Source organism: Lagenorhynchus albirostris, chromosome 16, assembly GCF_949774975.1.
Source record: "Lagenorhynchus albirostris chromosome 16, mLagAlb1.1, whole genome shotgun sequence".
NCBI lineage: Eukaryota > Metazoa > Chordata > Mammalia > Artiodactyla > Delphinidae > Lagenorhynchus > Lagenorhynchus albirostris.
In genome coordinates this window covers 26,006,578-26,030,365 of record NC_083110.1, presented here as the reverse complement: position 1 = coordinate 26,030,365, position 23,788 = coordinate 26,006,578, and the positions used below count along the sequence as shown (strand labels likewise).

Here is a 23,788-nt window from a genome sequence, read left to right as displayed (position 1 = left end):
GTTCGAGCCCTGGTCGGGGAAGACCCCACATGCCGCCGAGCAACTAAACCCATGTGCCACAACTACTGAGCCCGCATGCCACAACTACTGAAGCCCGTGCACCTAGAGCCCATGCTCCACAACAACAGAAGCCACCGCAGTGAGAAGCCCACACACCACAACGAAGAGTAGCCCCCACTTGCCGCAACTAGAAAAAAGCCCGTGTGCAGTAATGAAGACCCAACACAGCCATAAATAAATAAATAAATAAATAAATAAATAAAACACATAAAAGTACAAAGAAAAAAATTAAAATTCACCCATTATCAATCACCCACAGATCTACTATTCTACTACAATTCTCTTTTATGATATCTACAAGCAATCTTTTTCACCTACTTAAATCATCACGATATTAAATATTTTCCTCAAAACATTTTAATAACTGCATAGAAAGAGAAAAACAAATACCGTATGCTAACACATATATAGAATCTAAAAAAAAAAAGGTTATGAAGAATCTAGGGGCACTACGGGAATAAAGACACAGACCTACTAGAGAATGGACTTGAGGACATGGGGAGGGGGAAGGGTAAACTGGGACACAGTGAGAGAGTGGCATGGACATATATACATTACCAAATGTAAAATCGATACCTAGTGGGAAGCAGCTGCATAGCACAGGGAGATCAGCTCGGTGCTTTGTGACCACCTAGAAAGGTGGGATAGGGAAGGTGGGAGGGAGGGAGATGCAAGAGGGAAGAGATATGGGGATATAGGTATATGTATAGCTGTTTCACTTTGTTATAAAGCAGAAACTAACACACCATTGTAAAGCAAATATATTCCAATAAAGATGTTAAATAAAATAAAATAAAATAAAATAAATAACTGCATAATATTCCACAGAGTTAATTTAGTTAATTGCACTAGAAAAAGAGAATAGCTCATTTAAGATTAATCCAATAGTGTGGCACTTGCTTTTTAAGAGAATTGAAAATTTTGTATTTTCTATAAAATGTGTATATATTAAGTATGCACACAGGTCATTTGGCTCCTAATAAGATTTAGACTCCTTTCCAACATCTTTTTTTAATTGAAATAAAGTAAGTAAAGCGAAGAGTAACCTAGAAAAGATGTGATTTTTTAGTGCTAAATAGTGACAAAAGAAAAGGTCTAACCTGAAAATCTGCTTCAATCAATAAAATGTATTTTTCCTGTCATAACGCCATACAATCTTTTTTCCAGAGCACTTCCATTAGATTAAAAATTTGAGCTATTAATCTATCATCACACTACACGCCTTGAAGAGTTTCTCTAAGAATTATGACAGATTTGAGCTAAATACCTATCTCTCTTTTCCAGTCTGTGGTATGGCCTAATGATATTCATTTTAACCATAGCTGGCAAAGATTAGGGACATCACTAATTTTCCTACACAGCTAAATATGTAGTTATGGTAGAAAAATAATAACTCCAATATACTTTTAGTGATAAATGCTAACTTATAAAATAATTACTATGTAATATATTCAAAGAGGAATAAAATCTGCAAGGACAATGACAAGAAAAAGTATATAACAATCAAATCCAGAAGATATTCCAAGTGGCTTAACATAAAAGAAAGAAAATTCTGGTAAAGTACTTATTATTTACACTCAGCTAGTATGTTTTATACCGATACTGTTAACGAGACAGGACTGCCCTACCAAAGGTCTGCTACGGAATATCCAGAAGACATATCAGGCACTGTGAGAAAAAAAAACATCTATCCAAATTTAACACATTCTAGGTGAAAATATAATTTGAAACCCTCAATCTTTTGTTTTGAAATTCATAGTCATAAAGCAAGGCTGGTATTAAAATTCATGTGGCCTAAAGACAAGCAAAACTTCTTCACTGAGAACTACAAAGCACTGCTGAGAGAAATTAAAAGACAGACTAAATACTGTTAAGATGTCAATTCTCTCTCAAATAGATTCAACATCCCCATGATAATCCCAAAAGGTTTTTCTGAGGAAACTGATACACTGATTCTAAAATATATGGCAATGTAAAGGATCTAATACATCCAAAGCAATCTTGTAAATGAAGAACAAAGTGGGAGGACTTACAGCACCTGACTTCAATACTTACTATACTGTGTGACTAGCATAAAGAGTGACAAGTAAATCAAGGGAACAGGATAAACCCATATTTCGACAGTTATTTTATTTTCAACAAAGGCAACAAAACAATTCAGTGGACAAATAAAGTCTATTCAGCAAATAATGCTGAAATAACTAGATATCCATATAGATAAAGGAGAATGAACATTGGAATCTACCTCACATCATATACAAATATTAATGCATAATAGATCACAGACCTAAACAAAACAGCTCAAATCATACAGTTTTTAAAGAAAAATATAAATAAGAGTATCTTCATAAATTGAGGGCAAAGGTTTTTTAGATGAACAAAGTAATAATCATAAAGGTAAAAAGTGATAAATTAGACTAAAAATTTAAAACTTGCTTATCAAAAGGCACTATTAAGAAAAAATGGTAAGCCTGGGATTGGAGGAAAAAAATTGTAAAACATACATCTGACATTGACTGGTATCCAGAATATATAAAGAATTCCAACAAGTCATCAATAAAAGGAGAAAACAATCTAATTTTTTTCATCAGCAAAAGATGTGAACAGACTCTTCACCAAAGAAAATATACATGGCCAATAAGCTAATGAAAAAGTACTCAATATCATTAGTCATCATGGAAATGCAAATTAAACCAGTCTGAGATACCACTACATATCCACCAGAATAGCTAAAATTAGCAAGACCAACAAATACCAAATGTTGATGAGGATGTAGAGCAACTAGAACTCTCATATATTGCTGGTAGGAATGTAAAACGGTACCACTTTAAAAGAAAATCTAGTAGTTCCTCATAGAACCAAATATACTATTACCCTAGTGACTCAGCAGCAAATCTATTCCTGAGTAATTATCCATGAGAAATAAAAACATGTTCACAAAGACTTATACAAAAATATTAACAGCAACTTTATTCATAGTATCCAAATGAAAGGAAACAGCCTAGACGTCCACCAATAAGAAAACAGATAAATCATGGAATGTTAATCAGCAATAAAAAAAATTAACTAATACATGAAAGAATCTAAAAAATATTATACTGAGTGAAAGAAGTATTATATAAAACATAACATACATATGATTCCATTAATAAGAAATTCCAGAACAGGAAAAACTTAATCTATAGTAGAAAAAAAATCATAATAAGGTTTACCTCTTGGAGGGTAGGAGCAGAGAGTGACTACAAAGAGGCATAAGGGAATTTCTTGATAGAGAACTGGGTTACGAACATTTATGCACTTTTCAAAACTCAGCAAATGTACACTTAAGATTTGTGCATTTCACTGTATGAAAATATTTACAGGTAAAGGCAAAAAATTCTAAACTATTGAATTCTAGGTGATGGTATGCATGTTGAAATATTTATGGGGAAACATACTGATGTCTGCAATTTACTTTTGAAATGCACTCAAAAAGCAGATGAAGTAATGGATAGACAAAAGAATGGATAAGGTGAAAAAGAGAGTAAAATGTTAATGATAAAATCTAGGTGGCGAATATATGGGTAATTATATACTATACATTTAAAATTTTCCATAATAAAATCTAAGAAAAAAAATCAGTCTATCCATGAGAGTGAACTATATCACAGACAGCTAAAGAAACTATAAATGAATTAACACATTCATATGTGTTACATATTAAATAATATGAAAATATTCACACTATTGCAGTTTTCTGGTATTTTTAATATTGGTCATAGTCTCCGAGGGCCAAAGGAACCTCTAGGTTGACTACCTAATTTCGAAAACAAAAAAGTTCTGTTACCAAACCTATAAGTAAGCAACCAACCAATGGTACAGTTACAATCACCTACCCTCACTGACTAGGCAGTAAAGAAAGAAATTATATAAAATTCCTTAACAATAAATTTAAGAACCCACGATGGAGATTATAATCAAATGAAGACATAACAAATATAAAAATACTGATGAAAGGCTAGCATGTAACAATGGGATATATCAACTCTAGGAACTCTTAAATCCTTTTCTTACATATTGAGCCTACCATTTTACGATTAACACTTACTATAATCTCTTCTATAAGACAGAAGAAAGAAAATAATTTGGAAAACATTCAGGACAGTGTTTGTAAATAGAACCTTAAAAAGTACTCAGAAAAATCATTACTTAACCTTGAGAAGAAAATAATAGTCTTGAAGCACTCAATCTACAGAAAAAGTTATTCTCCATAACTTGAGTACAAATGAAGATTACATTTAAACTAAACCATGAGGGACTTGAGTTAGATATTAAAATATCTTTAACATAAGAGAGTGTCAAACATTAAGGAAACTCCCAAGGAAGTTTGTAAAATTCACCCATGTATTTATAAAAAGGATAGATAGAACGTTGACTATCATCAATAATAAGCGCAGTCCGTACAACACTGTAAATCAACTATACTTCAATTAAAAAATAATAATAATAATAAGTGAGGTCCAACCTGTGACGTAGTTAGCCTCAAATTCCTCAAACTTAATTCTACATTATTATTTGACATTAGGTGTTTCAATAATAATTACAATTATCAGAAATTTCTTACTGCACAATGGAGGAAAAAAGTAGCCTACTAGAAAACAGAAGCATATACTTTATTTTAGCTTCCCTCTTTGGACAAACCTATGATATTGAAAAGAGATTAAATTTTTTTTAAGACTTTTTTTTTTGACGTGGACCATTTTTTTTTAAGTCCTTAATGAATTTGTTACAATACTGCTTTTGTTTTTTATGTTTTCGTTTTTTAGCCCTGAGGCATGTGGGATCTTAGCTCCCTGACCAAGGATCGAACCCACACCCCCTGCGTTGGAAGGCGAAGTCTTAACCAATGGACCGCCAGGGAAGTCCCTGAGATGAATTTTTAAAACTCCCAAGTCTGTAATTTTTAACTAAAAACCTCACAGTTCCTGTGAGGTAGTAATCTTTTTAGATACTACCACAGGGCAGAAAAATAGCAACAGAGATATCCCAGAATCATGTATACACCTAACCTACCCGAAAGATAGGATCCTACAAACATTAAAATTTTTTAAAGGAACAAAATTTTATTTATATTTAAAGTGTTTTACCTTGTGCTAAACAGAGTTAGGCATTTATTTTTTCATAAGACAACGAACAAAATCATATTTCTCCACCTTAAGCAAAGGGTGGAAGTCAACTGAGCAAGAGCCAAAATTAACAATGACAATTTAACATTTTATCTGGGGAAAGAAGATGAAACGACCTATTTCCGAATATGCCCTTAGTCTAGAGGATGGGATACAATACTCCATATTCTAATGTGTGCATAGGAACAATTATTTCCTGTGTTAACCTTATGTAGTATAAATTATCCTAATCCTACTAGGATTAAGGTCATAATATTGATTACATCTTTATATTTTATACCACACAGAGTTTTAAAAATCAGATTGTTTACATGTATCTACTCCACAGACAGAGTAAATTATGTACAACCTAGGGTTTAATGCACTTACAGTTCCTTGTGTTTCTCTTCAGCCAAGATTTGGTCATTCAGTTTAAGAGAATACCTGTTAACACAGAAACAAAAATATACTGGTCATATAAACATACGTTTGCCTCATGGACATCTGACTGTGATATCAACATACAGCCAGTTGACCCCTATCAAATAAACACTACTACACTGTTAACAGGTCTCTATCTTAATTGATAAAACATTTAAAACTGCCTAAGTTCTTTTTTTTTTTAGTATTTATTTATTTATTTAGGATGCACCGGGTCTTAGTTGAGGCACGTGGGACCTTCGTTGCAGCATGCAGTATCTTTTAGTTGCAGCATGCAGACTTCTTAGTTGAGGCATGCATGTGGGATCTAGTTCCCTGACTAAGGATCAAACCCAGGCCCCCTGCATTGGGAACACGGATACCCACTGCACCACCAGGGAAGTCCCCCAAAGTGCCTAGTTCTTTGATGGTCTATTAGTCACTTCCACAGACACCACCTCAAGAACTAAAGGGAGATGAACTTGATCATGCTTTAAAAATATGAGTTATCGGGCTTCCCTGGTGGCACAGTGGTTGAGAGTCCGCCTGTCGATGCAGGGGACACGAGTTCGTGCCCCGGTCTGGGAGGGTCCTGCATGCCGCGGAGCGGCTGGGCCCGTGAGCCATGGGCTGCTGGGCCTGCGTGTCCGGAGCCTGTGCTCCGCAACGGGAGAGGCCACAACAGTGAGAGGCCCGCGTAATGCAAAAAAAAAAAAAAAAAAAAAAAAAAATGTGAGTTATCTTCAATATTCTTCTGCAGTGAATCATCTGTTACTTTCACGCAGCAGTTCAAAATTCAAGAGACTACTAAAATGTTAAGTATTTAACAGTTCACAAAACAATATGAAGTTATTCTTTTATTAAATACATAGCAAACATCTATGTGTACCAAACTATGTACTAGGTAGTGAGACATATGAGGAAAAGTAAGTTTTGGAGTTCTTGACTGAACCATTTACTAGCTTAATGACCACAGCCAATTCTTTCACCTCTTTAAGTCTAAGTTTCCCTGGCTATAAAATAGAGGCTACCATAAATATTAGAACAGGGATCTTCCAATATCATATATTTATACTACTGAAGGTAAACAGACTCTCTGAGGAGTACACTGAAATAGATAAACAACAATGGACAGGTCTTCAATTTCCACTTGTATTCATTCCTTTCCTAAAACTAATCTGCCTGACAATGGATCAGAGAGGTCTAAACGGAGAGGTCATCCAAATTCTCCTCACTTGACTCCCCTTCCACAAGTCTTTACTCACTTTATAAAAAGAATGGCATACCTCTTGTCCATCCTGAATGAAACCAAACTGCATTGCCTAGATATAAAAATCTCTGAAGGGGCTTCCCTGGTGGCGCAGTGGTTGAGAGTCCACCTTCCGATGCAGGGGACACGGGTTCGTGCCCCGGTCCGGGAAGATCCCACGTGCCGCGGAGCGGCTGGGCCTGTGAGCCATGGCCGCTGAGCCTGCGCGTCCGGAGCCTGTGCTCCACAGCGGGAAAAATCTCTGAAGTATTAAACAAGGAATGATTCATAATATTTTGTCTGCAAAGCCTTCTTTAACTTAAATTACTACAAACTGACTACAGGGCTTCCTGTTCTATAATTACTGTAAAGAATGAAGATAGAAATTAAAAATGAGTAATTGTGATAGGATGTTCTATTTTCAGATATATTATAGAATGGGGCAGAAGTTGGTTACAATTTTCATTTTAAAAGTTCATCATTTCTAGCCTATGTTCATCATCAAAGATTACATTACCTTTCAGGGAGAGTTCTGTGAAGCAAAGCTCAGAGAGTTTCTAAAAAGAACAAGAAAGACAGTTCTTCCAAGCAACACACTTTTTTTTTTTTTTTAGGGTACTTGGGCCTCTCACTGTTGTGGCCTCTCCCGTTGCGGAGCACAGGCTCCGGACGCACAGGCTCAGTGGCCATGGCTCACGGGCCCAGCTGCTCTGAAGCATGCGGGATCTTCCCGGACCGGGGCACGAACCCACGTCCCCTGCATCGGCAGGGGGACTCTCAACCACTGCGCCACCAGGGAAGTCCCAAGCAACACACTTTTAAAACAAGTCTCCTTGCCTTCCATTTATCTACCAAGGATTAAATATCAAACATGGCTGTCACAGGAACATAAATCAAATCATTTATTTGAACTGAAAAATAAAGTCAGACTTCTTAGATCATGAAAGTCAATCTGATTGTTTTGACAATGAAAGAACAGTTTTGCCAGCAAGGTTCCAAGGCAGACAATGGCTTTAAACTGAATAAATGGCTTTGGTTAAAACATGTTTAAGGCAAAAAAAAAAAAACATCTTTAAGTCATCTGATAAAAACATCTTATCAAAAAAATATCCTTTTGACATAGGTATACTGAAGTTAACAATATTTAGCTTTTCTCAATAGCTCCTGAACAATGCCTATAAGTAAAACGCTAATAGATATAATTACTACCTAATATAATTATATTAAGAAGATTTAATAAAGCCTTTTTTGGTATACATCCCAGAACTGCATGTCTCTAATGACTCTAATGATCCTGGCAAGTCAGGTGGTTTCTAGTCTTTGCTTTCAACGAAACTGAAGAAGGACTTAATCAAATTACCAGCTGACAGATAAACAAAAATAATTTTGATGATAAATCATTTGATGACAGAAGAGTTCAAATAACTGGGTGACAACTACTGAAACAAAACTGTGCATTACCATTCAATTAATTATGTAAACAAATTGCTCAGGATTTACACCTCTTGAAGAAAAAAGGAGGAAATAAAATTGATGCTGACCATTGTCTTATTGCAGCATTGAGTATTATTTATCTACAAAAGGTTGAATTAGTTGAAAAACATTGAAGATCAGCTTCACCCATCTCATTCAAACATGCATTTCCAATAACTTATTTTCTTGTTTAATAATGATTTAACATTTTAATACATTTATGTTGTTTTACTAACTATATGCTAATTACAATTTAAAATCTAGGAAATTTCTTTTAAACTTGACTTCACATATATATATGTTGCAGAGACATACAATAGGGTGATCAATATGCATGAAAGGCTTTCATGCATAAAAATATATTGCCTTCATAATGTATGCATAGTATAGTACATGCAAAACATAATCCATGCATAAAAATACACCACGTAAGGATAAAATCTGGTGGGGAAAAGTGTGATAGAGATACGAATTTAAACAGAGAAAGGAATATAAATTTTTTAAATGTTTAAAAAGAGCCTGTTTGTGTCTTTTTATAAATGAATCATGGTGGATATCAAACCACAATGGTATTTAGCATGCACTAAGAGTGATTTATCAGTTTTATTTAACATTACAATATAAAAATCATAAATATTAACTTAATGAGTGAGGAAGTACTTGTTCATCAAAACATTTTTATGGGGCTTCCCTGGTGGCGCAGTGGTTGAGAGTCCGCCTGCCGATGCAGGCGACACGGGTTCGTGCCCCGGTCTGGGAAGATCCCACATGCCGCGGAGCGGCTGGGCCTGTGAGCCATGGCCGCTGAGCCTGCGCGTCTGGAGCCTGTGCTCCGCAACGGGAGAGGCCACAACAGTGAGAGGCCCGTGTACCGCAAAAAAAAAAAAAAAAAAAAATTTTATGGAAGCTAAAAAGTTTCAACCAGTGGATTTGATGATATCTATGTCTTAGCAAAGTGCTTGGTACATATAAAATAGGAACTCAATGTTACCTTTCTTCTTTCTCTAGTTGGTTAGTAAAAGAGAAAGAACAAACATTTCTTGCCCTTAAGGACCTCACAATTCAGTAGACAAATCAGAATAAAAGTAACTGCTCATAGTGTGATAAATATTACAATAAAGTTAAGTATAATGTATCATGCTTATTATAATAAAGAAAAGAGGGAGTAATAAGTCTCCTTCATAAGAGAGTCAAAAAACGGACAGCTTTTATCTGTTGCCCAACTTTCTCTTCCTCTCCTATTTCATCTCTTCTTTGCTCCTTCCCCATGAACAACCTTCCCTTTTAAAGTCTGAGGACAAGAATTTGAAGGGAATAGTGAAGGTGGCCCGTAAAAAAGATCCATAGTATAGGCAAGAAGCAGACTAGGATAGCCTAATTGTGATCAAATCACCCAAAGGGAAATTCTACTCGCCAGATTCACAGAGTACATCTTCAGGTACTCAACAATAAATTTGCAAGATCCATTTTGCACTATCCTCCAGGCAAATTAGTTCTCTAACCCCAAACTTCAAAATGTTCAGTCTTGGGCTTCCCTGGTGGCGCAGTGGTTGAGAGTCCGCCTGCCGATGCAGGGGACACGGGTTCGTGCCCCGCTCCGGGAAGATCCCACATGCCGCGGAGCGGCTGGGCCCGTGAGCCATGGCCGCTGAGCCTGCGCGTCCAGAGCCTGTGCTCCGCAACGCGAGAGGTCACAACAGTGAGAGGCCCGTGTACCGCAAAAAAAAAAAAAAAAAAAAAAAATGTTCAGTCTTCCCATAGTATTTCTGTCTCTGATCTGATTTTCCCCTGCCCCAAACCAGGGAATTTTCCATCAGATCTCAATAACCTTTACATTTCTTCATCTTTGCTGCTTTTTATCAATTTTATCTTGCTTATCTCTTCCTTGACTCTTGCACCCTTCTTCTTAAGAACCTGACCTATACATATACTACCCAGAATCAGCCAGACTGCTAGGTTTGAGGACACAGTTATATACTAAAAGGACTGCCTCAAATTTATTTTGGAAGTAGGCAAGATATAAATTAGAATTATAAATGTAAAAGTAAATACACCATCAGGTCCATAATTCTTACTAATGAAATGGAGCTATTTCTCACTGAAACATTTAATGTTAATGTTTGTTTGTTAAATGTCTGTTTAAATGTGGGGCTATAATTATATGTAGTTCTTATTTTCATTTAATGTATGCTGTTCTGCCAACCTAACTGCTGTTGGCAGAAAAAAAAGATACATAGCCTTTTGAATCTATTACATTTAACTTATTCTCTGAGTATTCAGTTTTAAATTAATAAACGTCAAAAGGAAAATTCAACTTAGTAGGAAGTAGAAAGTAGAGCGCTATACTTCAACTTTCTACTACGTCTTTTCCAGAATAATACAAAGCACAGACTATTTTTTAGTTGGGTTTTGTTTCCTAAAAACATGATTAAACAGATGTTCTGCTTTTATATCCATTTCTTGATTCAAACATGAACATAGTCCCTAAAAAAGCCAGAGACAGCAAAATGATATAGTGGTAGTTCTCAACCTTTTTTCTACCTGAATTTACCAGAAGGAAAAGAAATACACACCAAGCAGCAGAAAATGAGGAAGCAGGAGAGAGCACAGGGAAGGGCCCTCTTTACCCTGCCTCTAGTCTCCACAAAGAGAGCCTCTGAGTCAATGAAACTACATTAGATTGAAAGTCAAAGACCTGTGTCATTGTCCTGATTCTGCCATTAAGTAGACAAGCCATTTAATTTCTCTAAAGAGGATAAAACTACCTATGTGACAGGGTTGCTATGTGGATCAAAAAAGATAATACTTCAGGGGGCTTCCCTGGTGGCGGTGCAGTGGTTAAGAATCTGCCTGCCAATGCAGGGAACACGGGTTTGATCCCTGGTCTGGGAAGATCCCACATGCCGTGGAGCAACTAAGCCCATGTGCCACAACTAATGAGCCCGTGTGCCACAACTACTGAAGCCTGCACCCCTAGAGCCTGTGCTCCGCAACAAGAGAAGCCACTCCAATGAGAAGCCCACGCACCGCAAGGAAGAGTAGCCCCCACTCGCCACAACTAGAGAAAGTCCCCGGGCAAAAAGACCCAACACAGCCAAAGATAAATAAAATAAACAAATTTTTAAAAAACAAAAAAAAAGATAATACTTGAAAAGGGCCCAGCACATTATTTAACAGATATAAAGGCTCACCCCTCCCCCCTTTCTTGGAATGCCTCCACCTCTACCAAATGAATAATTAAATTAGCTCAAAAGTAGATTGGTGGGGGGGGGGGAGTTGTTAAAGTATTTCACTTGTTTTGAAACAACTGCACAACTACAAATTTCCATTAAGGAAACATCAGACAGTTGTATACAAGGATGTCAACTAGAGCATAATTTATGGAAAAGTAAAACTGTAAACTATTACACCATCCAAAACGTACCCAACTGCATCAGTAAATTACAGTTCAACCATGGGGAAATGGTTCAATATTGTTTTTTTTAAAAAAAAGGAGAGGGATTTCCCTAGTGGTCCAGTGGGTAAGTCTCCGTGCTCCCAGGGCAGGGGGCCCAGGTTTGATCCCTGGTCGGGAAACTAGATCCTGCGCACATGCTGCAACTAAGAGTTTGCATGCCGCAAGTAAGAAGTCCGCATGCCACAAATGAAAAAAAAAAAAAATCCTGGAACTTCCCTGGTGGCACAGTGGTTAAGAATCCACCTGCCAATGCAGGGGACACGGGCTCAATTCCTGGTCCGGGAAGATCCCACATGCCACAGAGCAACTAAGCCTGTGCGTCACAACTACTGAGCCTGCGTGCCACAGCTACTGAAGCCCGCGCTCCGCAGCAAGAGAAGCCACTGCAATGAGAAGCCCGCGCACCGATGAAGAGTAGCCTCCACTCACTGAAACTAGAGAAAGCCCATGAGCAGCAACGAAGACCCAACGCAGCCAAAAATAAGTAAATAAAATAAACAAATTTATAAAAAAAAAAATCCCGCATGCCACAACTAAGACCCAGCGCGGCCAGAATGAATGAATAAATGAATGAATGAATACTTTTTTTTAAAAAAAAAGAAAAAGCTTGCAATATACTCCCAAAAAGAATTGGAAACATATATATCAAAATATTATATATCATTGCATATGATTTTTATTTTTTTCTTTGTGTTTTTAAAATGTACATAATAAGGATATTATTTTGAAATTAGAAAAACTATATTAAAAACAATTACATACAACACTTTAGAACACTTTAGTGGTTATGATACTCATCCGGATACAGTTTCCACTTAAACTTTTCAACCAATGAACTTGTAAGCCTCCAAAGATTACATGAAAACTTTTCTTGTACAAAAAAATTTAAATAAATTTAATTTAAATACTTTATTATATAAATATTGACAGCAACAGGTGACAAGTAAGTAGGAAGAAGGGAAGTGGGAAGGGAGGGAGAAGGAGGGGTAGAAGGGACACAGGAGGAGGGGAGAGGAGAAGGAGGAGAAATACTTCCCTCAATCCTGTCTGAGCTATTTAAGGAAGACACTCTTGAAGCAAAGAAAGAATAAAATCCAATAATGGCATTCCTACCATGGGCAATGGGAAAATGGTATTACTATTTAGGTTTATAATTAAGTATCAGAACACATAAATAAAATGTATTAATACATTATAGATAACTATTGAGATACGCCAGAACAACAGTAGTGTACAACTAACAGTAATAAAACAAAGTTTGGGCCTTTTGTAAGAAACTGAAACAGACACTATTTATTCAGATGTGTTCTTTCCCTGAAGATTAGCATAACTTAGAATTTCAGGCTCAGAAAGGTCCTTGAAGAGACTGTGAAGTCCAGAACAGCCCAGTCATAAACGAAATGCCCTACCAATGTCACAGATAGTAATGTCAAGCTAAGACTTGCTATATAGCAGGATGATAATAAAATATTCCATAAATACTTGCAACTAAGATTGCCCTGTGAGAATTAAATGAGTAAAATTCTAGAAATCTACAAATATTACCATATAAACCAAAGAACCCTAATGGTTCCTGTTAAGTTTTATAAAGTTGACAGAATCAATCATACAGATAGTGTGGATATAGTGAGATTTTAAACAACGTAACATGTTTAAATGGCTCTTGCAATTGTAAAATAAAAGTTGATTCAAACATATTAGAGGGACTTCCCTGGTGGTCCAGTGGGTAAGACTCCACACTCCCAATGCAGGGGCCCTGGTCTGATTCCTGAACTAGATCCTGCATGCATGCTACAACTAAGAGGTTGCATGGTGCAACTAAGAAGTTCACATGCCACAACTAAAGATCCCACATGCCGCAACGAAGATCCCGCATGGTGCAACTAAGACCCAGTGCAGCCAAAATAAATAAATATTTTTTTATAAAAACATATTAGAGGGAATTCCCTGGCAGTCCAGTGGTTAGGACTCTGTGCTTTCACTGCCCGGGGGCCAGGTTCAATCCGTGGTCAGGGAACTAAGATCCTGCAAGATGCGCGATGCAGCCAAAAAAAAAGCAAATTAAAAAAAAAAAAAAAACATATTAGAAAGCACAGAGAACTATATTCAATATCCTGCGATAAACCATAATGGAAAAGAATATTAAAAAAGGAAGGTATATATATGTATAACTGAATCACTTTACTGTACAACAGTAATTAACACAACATTATAAATCAACTATACTTCAATTTAAAAAAATACAAAAAAAACAGAAAGGAAGAAAAAGGAGATCAAAAGTGTTAATCCACTAATCTTTCAGCTTTCACTAAAGCTGAAATTTAAGAGGCTTATAAAGAAACAGATTAAGAGTAAACCATGGTGGGCTTCCCTCATGGCACACTGGTTAAGAATCCGCCTGCCAATGCAGGGGACGTGGGTTCAAGCCCTGGTCTGGAAAGATCCCACATGCCGCGGAGCAACTAGGCCAGTGTGCCACAACTACTGAGCCTGTGCTCTAGAGCCTGCGAGCCACAATTACTGAAGCCTGTGCACCTAGAGCCCATGCTCCGCGACAAGAGACGCCACCGCAATGAGAAGCCCGCGCAATGAAGAGTAAACCCCGCTCACCGCAACTAAAGAACGCCCTCGGGCAGCAACAAAGACCCAAGGCAGTCAAAAATTAATTAACTAATTAATTTTTTTAAGAGAGTAAACCATGGGGTTTGAATGCAAATAACAGCAATAAGTTACAAGGTTTATGAAAATAATATTTTAACTTCTCATTAAAAAACTAGATGAGGGGGCTTCCCTGGTGGCGCAGTGGTTGAGAGTCCACCTGCCGATGCGGGGGACATGGGTTCGTGCCCCAGTCCGGGAAGATCCCACATGCCGCGGAGTGGCTAGGCCCATGAGCCATGGCCGCTGAGCCTGCGCGTCTGGAGCCTGTGCTCCGCAACGGGAGAGATCACAACAGTGAGAGGACCGCGTACCGCAAAAAAAAAAAAAACAACTAGATGAGGATTAAAACTCAATTAGAGAAAGCTGGAGGAAATAATAATTAAGCTAGATTTAAACCTAAACACATAGAACTATACTCTTTGTATTTTAAAAAAATCATTGATAATTATTCATAACAACCAGCCACATATTTTCATTAAAGGAAATTTTTTAAATTTGGTACTTGTAAGATGTCACCACTTGGCTCTTGGGCCACATGAACAAAACTAGCCCACGTTGTATCACACTTCCTATATATTTCTAAGTATATTTTAGTCTGGATTCTGTCCCTACATGTCACTCCACTGTGATTTACTTAGCTGAGGTCACCACTGACATCCTATTGTCAAGTCCAGTGGACTCCTGTAGGCTTTATGTTACCAATCTGTTACATCTGATATTATTAACCACTCTGTCATAACAAAGTCACTATTCTTTGTGAGACCTTATCTTAGTTCTCCTGCTACAAGCTCACCATTTCTTCTCCATCTCCTACCATACTTCTTCATCTACCCATCCATTAAATGTTCTATCTTCCACCCCACTTCTCCTTTTACTTTATGCCCTTCCTCTAGAAAGGCTTATCTATTGGTTGCTTTAAACACTACCTATTTAATAATGGTGGCAGCAGTGGTGGTGATAATGATGATGATGATAATGGTAAAAATAGCTAACATTTATTGAATGGCATTATGTCAAATTACAATTAAATATAATGTTTATTACATGTCTCTCCCACCATGAATCCTCTACCCACCAGAAACATAAATCAAACTCTCTCCTAAATATGCCCACCTAGATATCACACATTCATCTCATGCATGAACAAAACAACTCAATCTCTCCATCCCCTCTAACATGTCCTCCCCCTCCCATACTCCCTAACTCAGTTATAAATAACAACATCTAGTCATTTACCAAAACTAAACATTGGAATGTCATCCCTGACTCCTTTGCCCTTTTCATTAAATCAATCATCAAGTCTTACCTTTATAACACTGAAGTATTATTGAACTTTCTCCCGACCATTCTCTCCTAACTGTAATGATTAGGTCACCATCTCTCAACACGTCTATCACTACAGCCTCCTCTAATTTATTTCCTCAAATTCTCTGACCTACTGCAGACACAGTGATTTACAGCATTCTAAACGTGAATCTGACCATGTCATCCGCCTGCTTATTAACCCCCCTCAAGTTGTCTCCACTGTCTGTAACAGAGATGTGAGACATTCCAAGCTGTCTAGTAGCCAATAATATTAGCTAGCACATGGCAAATACATAAATTATCTCATTCAATCCTCACATTATAATACTCCTATTTTAATATTCCTACTATAATATTCCTATTTTATTCACAAGGAAACTGAGCTTCCACAGATTAAGAAATATAACCAAAGTCACACAACTACAAGTCACTCCAGAGCACAATCTTAACCTGTATTCTATAATGCCACAGTATATGAATCAATTTCTTTCTACATTTGTCTCCTCAATTACACTACTAGCTGCTTAAAGGCAAGAAACTTATTTAACACTGTAGTCCCAGTATTTGGCAAAATGCTGAACACAAAGCAGGTGCTCCAAAAAATGTATACTGAGCTCAAATGAACTGTTAAAAATGAATCCATGCTTAGGTAAGCCTTAAGAATACCATTTTCCTCAATATTTCCTCCAAAGTCAGGTCTGGAGGTACTTCCCTGGTGGTCCAGTGGCTAAGACTCTGTGCTCCCAATGCAGAGGGCCTGCGTTCGATCCCTGGTTTGGGAACTAGATCCCACATGTTTCCACTAAAGATCCCATATGCCGCAACTAATGACCCAGTGCAGCCAAATAAATAAATAAATATTAAAAAAGAAAAAAGACAGACAGACCAAGGTTGTTTAAAAAAAAAAAATCAGGTCTGAAAATCAGAGAAGCCACGAGGAATACCGTCTTACAATATCTGGGGCAAAATGAAATCTTTATAAATGAGTCTATGTTCATTTAGCGTCCATAATTTAGGTCTTATTTGAAGAAGCTCCAGAACAACTCAAAACCAATTACTTAATATGAAATAATATAAAGATTCAGAGTTTATTTCAAATTCAAATTTCAATACCAGTTTATTTCAAATTCTAAGAATCTGGAATTCATTAAACAAAAATCAAAATAGCCGAAGATCATCTTTCTTTTAAAGAAGGGCAAAGGTAACTAAGCTAAAGGAAATATTCAAAATTCAGTAGCCTTTCCAAATACCACGAACAATCTTAAAAAGTTGTTGAAAAAAAATTCTACTCACAATAGCAACAACTATATTTTAAAAATACCTAGAATAAACCTAACAAAAATGTACACTTATGAAGAAAACTAAATTTTGCAATAAGACCTAAGCTACAGTGTCTAATATTATAACCACTAATCACATTACTATTTGAATTTAAATTAATTAAAATAAAATAAAATTTTAAAATTCAATACATCAGTGGTCAGACTTCCCTGGCGGTCCAGTGGTTATGACTCTGTGCTTCCACTGCAGGGGGCACGGGTTTGATACCTGGTCGGGGAACTAAGATCCCACAGGCCTTGCGGCACAGCCCAAAAAAAAAAAACACATCAGTTGCACTAACCACACTTCAAACATTCAAAGCTAAATGTGACTACTGGTTACCATATTGGAAAACACAGATATACAACATTTCCAGCATTGCAGAAAGTACTAGTGGACTGCTGCTGCAGAGACAGTAAGTTACCCCAGATTTCATTTTTACTTTTAATCTCTTCTACATGGTTTGAATTTTTTCCAAGAATCATTTATTTTTATAATTTTTGAAGCTAACAAATTTAGCAATGACCACTCCATAAGATATGTAAGTCTAAAAAAATCAAAACTATTCATTTTGCAACCCTGTATCTAATGTACTTAGAGCCTATGTGTTATTGAAATATATAAAAGAATACATAAACTAAATGGAGAAATACATGTATAGATAGAAAAACTCATATGTTAAAGATCTCATTTTTCCCAAATTCATCTATAAAGGTAATGTAATTCCAAACAAAATCCCAGAAACAATTTTTGTAGAACCTGACAAGCTATTCTAAAATCTGTGGACAAAAGAAAAGAGCCAAGAACAGCTAAGAAAATTCCTGAATAAAAACGAAGTGTAGGGACTTGCCCATCAGACATCAAGACTTAGTGTAAAGCTTTAGTAACAAAATAAAAATAGGGCTATATTAGTTCAAGGACAGACAGACTAGAAGGGAAAAAAAAAAAAGTTAAGAAGCCAGAGACCAAACTATAGATAAATAAAAATTGTCATTGCAGATCAGTGGGTAGAAGTTGGCCTATTCACAATATAGTAATATAATAGCTGATTCCCTAAAAGGAAAACCTTTTTAAAAACTGGATCCCAATACACATACATGTCTATCCTGTTGCGAGTTCTGGTCCTAAGTTTGTCTTTATTTGCCTATCACCTTGAAGATTTTGATGGTGGGAGGATGGTAATTCATATTATGGTTCCTCTCTCCTTCTCTCTCTCTCTCTCTCTCTCTCTCTCTCTCTCTCTCTCTAAATCTCTGTCTGTTCTCGTTTTTCTCTGCAAATGTTAACAGAGACAAATTTTGTAACATGTTTTTCATTCTCTCTTCTTTTTTCTACATGTTCTGAGTGTAGCAAACTCCTGTTATGACCAACATTAGAAGTTTAGTTTATATGCAGACAAATAATTTTACTGAATCTTGAAACATTATTATTCAGTCCCAAACAAAAAGGTGTTGTAAGTTGAGGAGTATTCAGGATTATTGTGACCAGCAATTATTTGCTTTATTTTAAAAATAGAATCAAAGAGTTCTCCTCTTTACATCTGTAAAATAATAAAATATTTTGGTGCAAAAAACAAAAAAAACTGGATCCCTACCTCACGTCATATACAAAAATCAATTCAGGATCAATTAAGGACCTAAATACACAAAGCATAATGTTATAACTTGTAGAAGAAAATACTGCAGAATAGCTATACAGAGACAACTACAAAAGTGTCAGAGCATCTCACAATTAGTTTTAAACAAAACAATGATAGCTTTTAACTGTATATAAGGAGTCTCACTTGACACTCCAAATATTGTTTCACCTTCACACCTAATATACATCATTTATCAAAGTAATTCATCTTAACTTATACAAATAATTCATCTGTAAATTTTTGGCATTGAATAATCAGCATTGAAATTTATGATCAACTTTACTTTGAGTATTTTTGGAGTAAACATTAAGTAGTATCTTTCATGTATGCTTACATTAATCAAGATTTACCTAAGGTTCATATCATTATATTATTAAGGATTTATGTCTGTGAGAGAAACACATTTCCTGAACTACTCTAGCTTCCCTTCTTAAAACTGAGTATTTTTATTTCTAATGATGACTTTTATTTCCCGATTACCATTTCATTAATTCTCTCATTCCTCTTACTTCTGTGGTATTTATATGGTGTCAGGAAAAATTAAGGCAAATCTGTCTTACATATTTGTTTTCCATCCCTATTAATACATTCCTTTCCTTTATTCCCCATAATTACACCAATACTCATCTGGAAGTATTTATATGTTCCATATTTCCTCCTCCCCTCACACCCACTGTGTCTCTTCAATATGCTGGAAAAGATTATTCTCAATAGCCTACTTCCTACCACACGTGTCCTACTTATTTTCAGTTGTAATATTTTGGCAAATTGGATACACCCAAACTAACTTAATTCTGCTTTTCTCAGATCCTAATTTTTTCTTATTCAAGGGAAAAACCAGCTTTACAATCTTCAAATAAAGACTAGGATACTCTAGAAGAAATTTAATTTTTGAATATCAAATAATTATCTAGTTGATATTTCTGAATCATGGCAATGCTTGCTCTATTCTGGAAACAGGTCAATTGTAGACAACATACCATCCTCCCAACATAAGAAGTGCACTGTTTTGAAAGTTCAGTCAAAAAGAGAATTGTTGAGTCTTTCAATCTCTCACAAAGAAATTATTAATCTACTCTGATGCACTAATTAAAAGTAAATGTTAACAATTTTTGGAGCAAACTACACACATTTTTCTCATCTACACTATATCTATACTAAAAGGAAAATACAATTTCATTAAGTTTATGAGCCTTTATGTATCTACTTAATTTACACTAAAAAAATCTGGATATATAATTGAGTTTTTCACTTTCAAATTAATACTTCCATAGTAAGATAGTAGAAAATAAACAATACAGGTTTTACAATTAAAACAAGCATGTATTTCAAATTACTGCACAATGACTGATACACTTTTTGGTCATGAACAAATGACTTAAGCTCTGTTATTCTTTACGAGGATAACTACCTTATAAAGTTGTCATGAGGACTAAACTAATACCATATAAAAACGTACCTAATACATGTTGAATAATGCTTTATTGTCAGATAATAATTGTTAAAAATTATTATACTCTTGTTTTTTCTCCTTACTCTTGAAAGTTTTTCAGATGGATTCTCCATGGCCCTTCTTTAGATTCAACCCTTTGTTGTATACCAGTCCAGTGTGCAAAGACCATTAGAATATGATGGTTCTTGTTCTTTAAAAAACTGCTCTGAAAAGCTTGACAAACATAGCATGTGAAAAATATATCTTCACAAAAATGTATGTGAAGAAAATATCAATTCTCTCATTAACTTTTTTTTTTTTTTTTTTTTTTGCGGTACGCGGGCCTCTCACTGTTGTGGCCTCTCCCGTTGCGGAGCACAGGCTCCGGACGCGCAGGCTCAGCGGCCATGGCTGACTTCCCAGACCGGGGCACGAACCCGTCCGTGTCCCCTGCATCGGCAGGCGGACTCTCAACCACTGCGCCACCAGGGAAGCCCTCTCATTAACTTTTAACATTGAACACTTAAAACTCCACTTCAAAAAAAGCCTTTCATAAAAAAATGTTTTTCAGCCAAACGCTATTCACCAAGTGCCTAACATGTATCCAGCACCATGCCAAGGGTCATGTAAGAAAAAAGCATAGTGCAGTTCCTTTGCACCAAGAGCTTACTGTATATAGAAAAGATTTAGTAAGATACTTTCCTTAATTGCCTCTCTCCCCAGCAATGTTTATAAACACTGCATGCAACGCTTATACTAAATTGTAAACCTAGTACAAAAATATATATATATTGAGCTTCCTCTCAAGTAAGAAATTAGAAAGCAGAAGAGAGTAACGTGAGTCAAGAAAGTCAAAGGAAATTGTAAATTAAAGGGAAAAAACCCTCTCTTTTATTCAAAACACTGCTTGTTTGGCAAATCATAAGTTAAGATCATCACATAAATATACAAATTGTTAAACAGTTAAAACAAAAGATGAAGCCAGTAATCAACAAAAGATATGAACTAAAGGAAAGTAAGAAAATCATTTTTATTTATCCAGAGACTGCTCTGACATAGAAACCAGGCTTACCCATTTTGAATCCCCAAAATCTGGCATATAGTTATTAATTCTTAGTTTGTACAATAGGTTCAAACTGTTAATAATTTAATCATCTGTTTAAAAAATAAAGGTAATTAGTGTAGCATGGTAGAAAAAGAAACAAATAGGGTCAGGAGATACAGATTCCATCTCAGGCTTGCAATGCTAACTGTAATCAAGGGCAAAACATCTAACTTTGCTGAGCCTGTTCCGCTGTTGTAAAATGAATAAAGAAGACTAAATTATCTCCAAATTCCAATTTGTCTCAAAAATCCTATGAGTCCGTGGTTATACATTTCCTGCTATAGTACATATAATAATAGTGAAATACACACACTCACACCCCTTGGACTTCCACTTATGTATGGCAGAAAGATTATCTACTCTTCCTTCCAAGACTGTTAAAATGATAATAAAGGCACAAAAAAAGGCAAACACCTACAGGAGCAAAAAGAATACTAATGTTAAAAAAAAAGAATACTAATGTAATTAAGCATTAATGGTCAAAAGGTTTCCACAAATTTTCAGAAAAAGGAAAGCAGATGAGGAACTCAGCAGCACTAAAGAAACTAAAATCTCATTTGCAATTGAAAGAGACTACTTATGATAAGCAAGCTTAGTCCACCTGCAGAAACCCTAAATCTCAGAGGTTACAGATAAGGCCTGGAGCTACAAGTAAGGGAATGGACTACCATCTCACCATCACAACTTACAATTCCTAAAATAAATTAGAGATAAATTAGAGGTTTATTCCCTCAAGAAACCAAAGAGAAGTATCTCAGAACTAAGGAACAACAGGCAAACCAGGGGGAATAGGGAGAGACAGGTGAAACTGCCTACTTAATTATGGTATCTCTAGCCCCCTTTCCCTGGCCAACTCAGAATAAAGCAGCCAAGCTTAAACCTTCAGAAAGGAAAATGGAAGACTTTTCTGTAAAGAAACTGAACAGACTCTTTAGACTTTCAGATACTAACATTAAGGGTCACACCCCAGCCCCCCAAAATAGGTTTTTAGCATAACCAAGCCACAATAAAGTCCCATCAGTCAACAAGCCCAACCTGATAGGCACAGAGTAAAGGGACGAAGTAGGTAATTAAATAAGTTAATCCTACCAGAGGATTGTAAGTTAAAAAAAAAAAGTATGGGACACCCCTATAAGTTATTGATCACTCAAGAAAGCAGGTTTGCTTAACCACAAAACCAAGCTGGCTTGCTTAGCAACAAAACCATGCAACAGAAGTATGAGATATGCCCCCAAACAATAAAACAATGGTGGCATGAGACCCACATCCTGCCCAGTGAGCTCAGTAAGTTAATGACCCCTTGGACATGCTCTCTGTACACATAAAAAACAATAATTTATAAAAACGTGACACTTCAAAGTGAAAGACCCTCATTGTACTGAGACATGGAATAATTTTTCCATAGTGCCATGACAGTCCCGGTTTGACCACGTAGGGACAAGAAAACTCCCCTGCCCAACACAGAGGAGGAACTGATGATGGAAGTGTGATGTCTACTCAAGAATGAGGAAGAAGGTGGTCTTCTCCCCCTCCCACTTTTCCTTTGATTATAAAACTGTAGCCCACTAAGTTCTTGGGGCGCAGCACCTTCTCATCTGCCCACTTGTAAGCCTCACAAGCGGCCTACTCTAATAACTCACTTCTTATCTATCACTTTGCCTCTCACTGAATTCTTTCTGCGCTGAGACATAAGGAACCGGAGCTCCTCAGAGCCCCCTGAAACGCCACCTAGTGGTTTCAAACCCACATATACCAACCTGCCAATGAGGTTTTTGAATGTGGGGTATGCGTGTGTGTGTGTGTGTGTGTGTGTGTGTGTGTGTGTTGAAAAAAAATTTTTTGGCTTTATTTATTAGTGTTCTTTGGCTATGTAACAAATTCACCCAAAACTTAGAAGGTTAAAACAACAGTCTTTATCCCATACAGTTTCTGAGGGTCAGGAACCCAGGAGTAGCTTAGCTGAGTTTTTCTGGCTCAAGGTCTCTCACGTGGTTGTAGTCAAGCTGTCAGCCAGAGCTGCAATCATCTCAGGGCTCAACAGAGAATGGAGAAGCCACTTCTCAGCTCACTTACATGGTTGTTGGCAAGTCTCAGTTCCTCAACAGCTATAGGCCTGAGGCCTCTACCTCCAGTCATGTGAGCCTCTCACAAGGTGTCTGAATGTCCGAGAGAGAGAAAGAAGAGAGCAGCCACAATGGAAGACACTGTCTTTTACAACATAATCTCCGAAGTAGGATACCATCACTTCTGCCCTATTACACAGATCAGCCATGGTGCAATGTGGGAGGGAACTACTCACGAGAATGCCACCAGGAAGAGGGGATCATCAGGAGCCATCTTGGAGGCTGACGATCACAGCCTGCCTTCTGGCCCCCAAGGATCCCTGCCTCCTGTTTTTCAAATCCATGTGTAGTGCCTTCCCACATTATACCAGGTTTGGTTTGTATGACCAATAACAAGCATATGGCAAAAATGATGACATGTTATTTCCAAGAATAGGTTATAAAAAAGACTGCAGGGCTT

The 23,788-nt window shown here is 36.6% G+C and overlaps 1 protein-coding gene across 9 annotated transcripts in view; it reads right to left on the bottom strand.

Annotated features, from left to right (window-relative positions):
* The window catches only part of ADK (adenosine kinase), a 484,687-nt gene that overhangs the window by 410,193 nt on the left and 50,706 nt on the right, over nucleotides 1-23,788 (bottom strand). For 7 of the 9 annotated variants that reach the window (XM_060126259.1, XM_060126254.1, XM_060126257.1 and 4 more), the window contains one exon: nucleotides 5,595-5,648. The exons of the other annotated variants lie outside the window; for them this stretch is intronic. In XM_060126259.1, coding sequence (XP_059982242.1) covers nucleotides 5,595-5,648 — 54 coding nt within the window. The remainder of the gene's footprint in view (nucleotides 1-5,594; nucleotides 5,649-23,788) is intronic. 9 annotated transcript variants of the gene reach the window in all.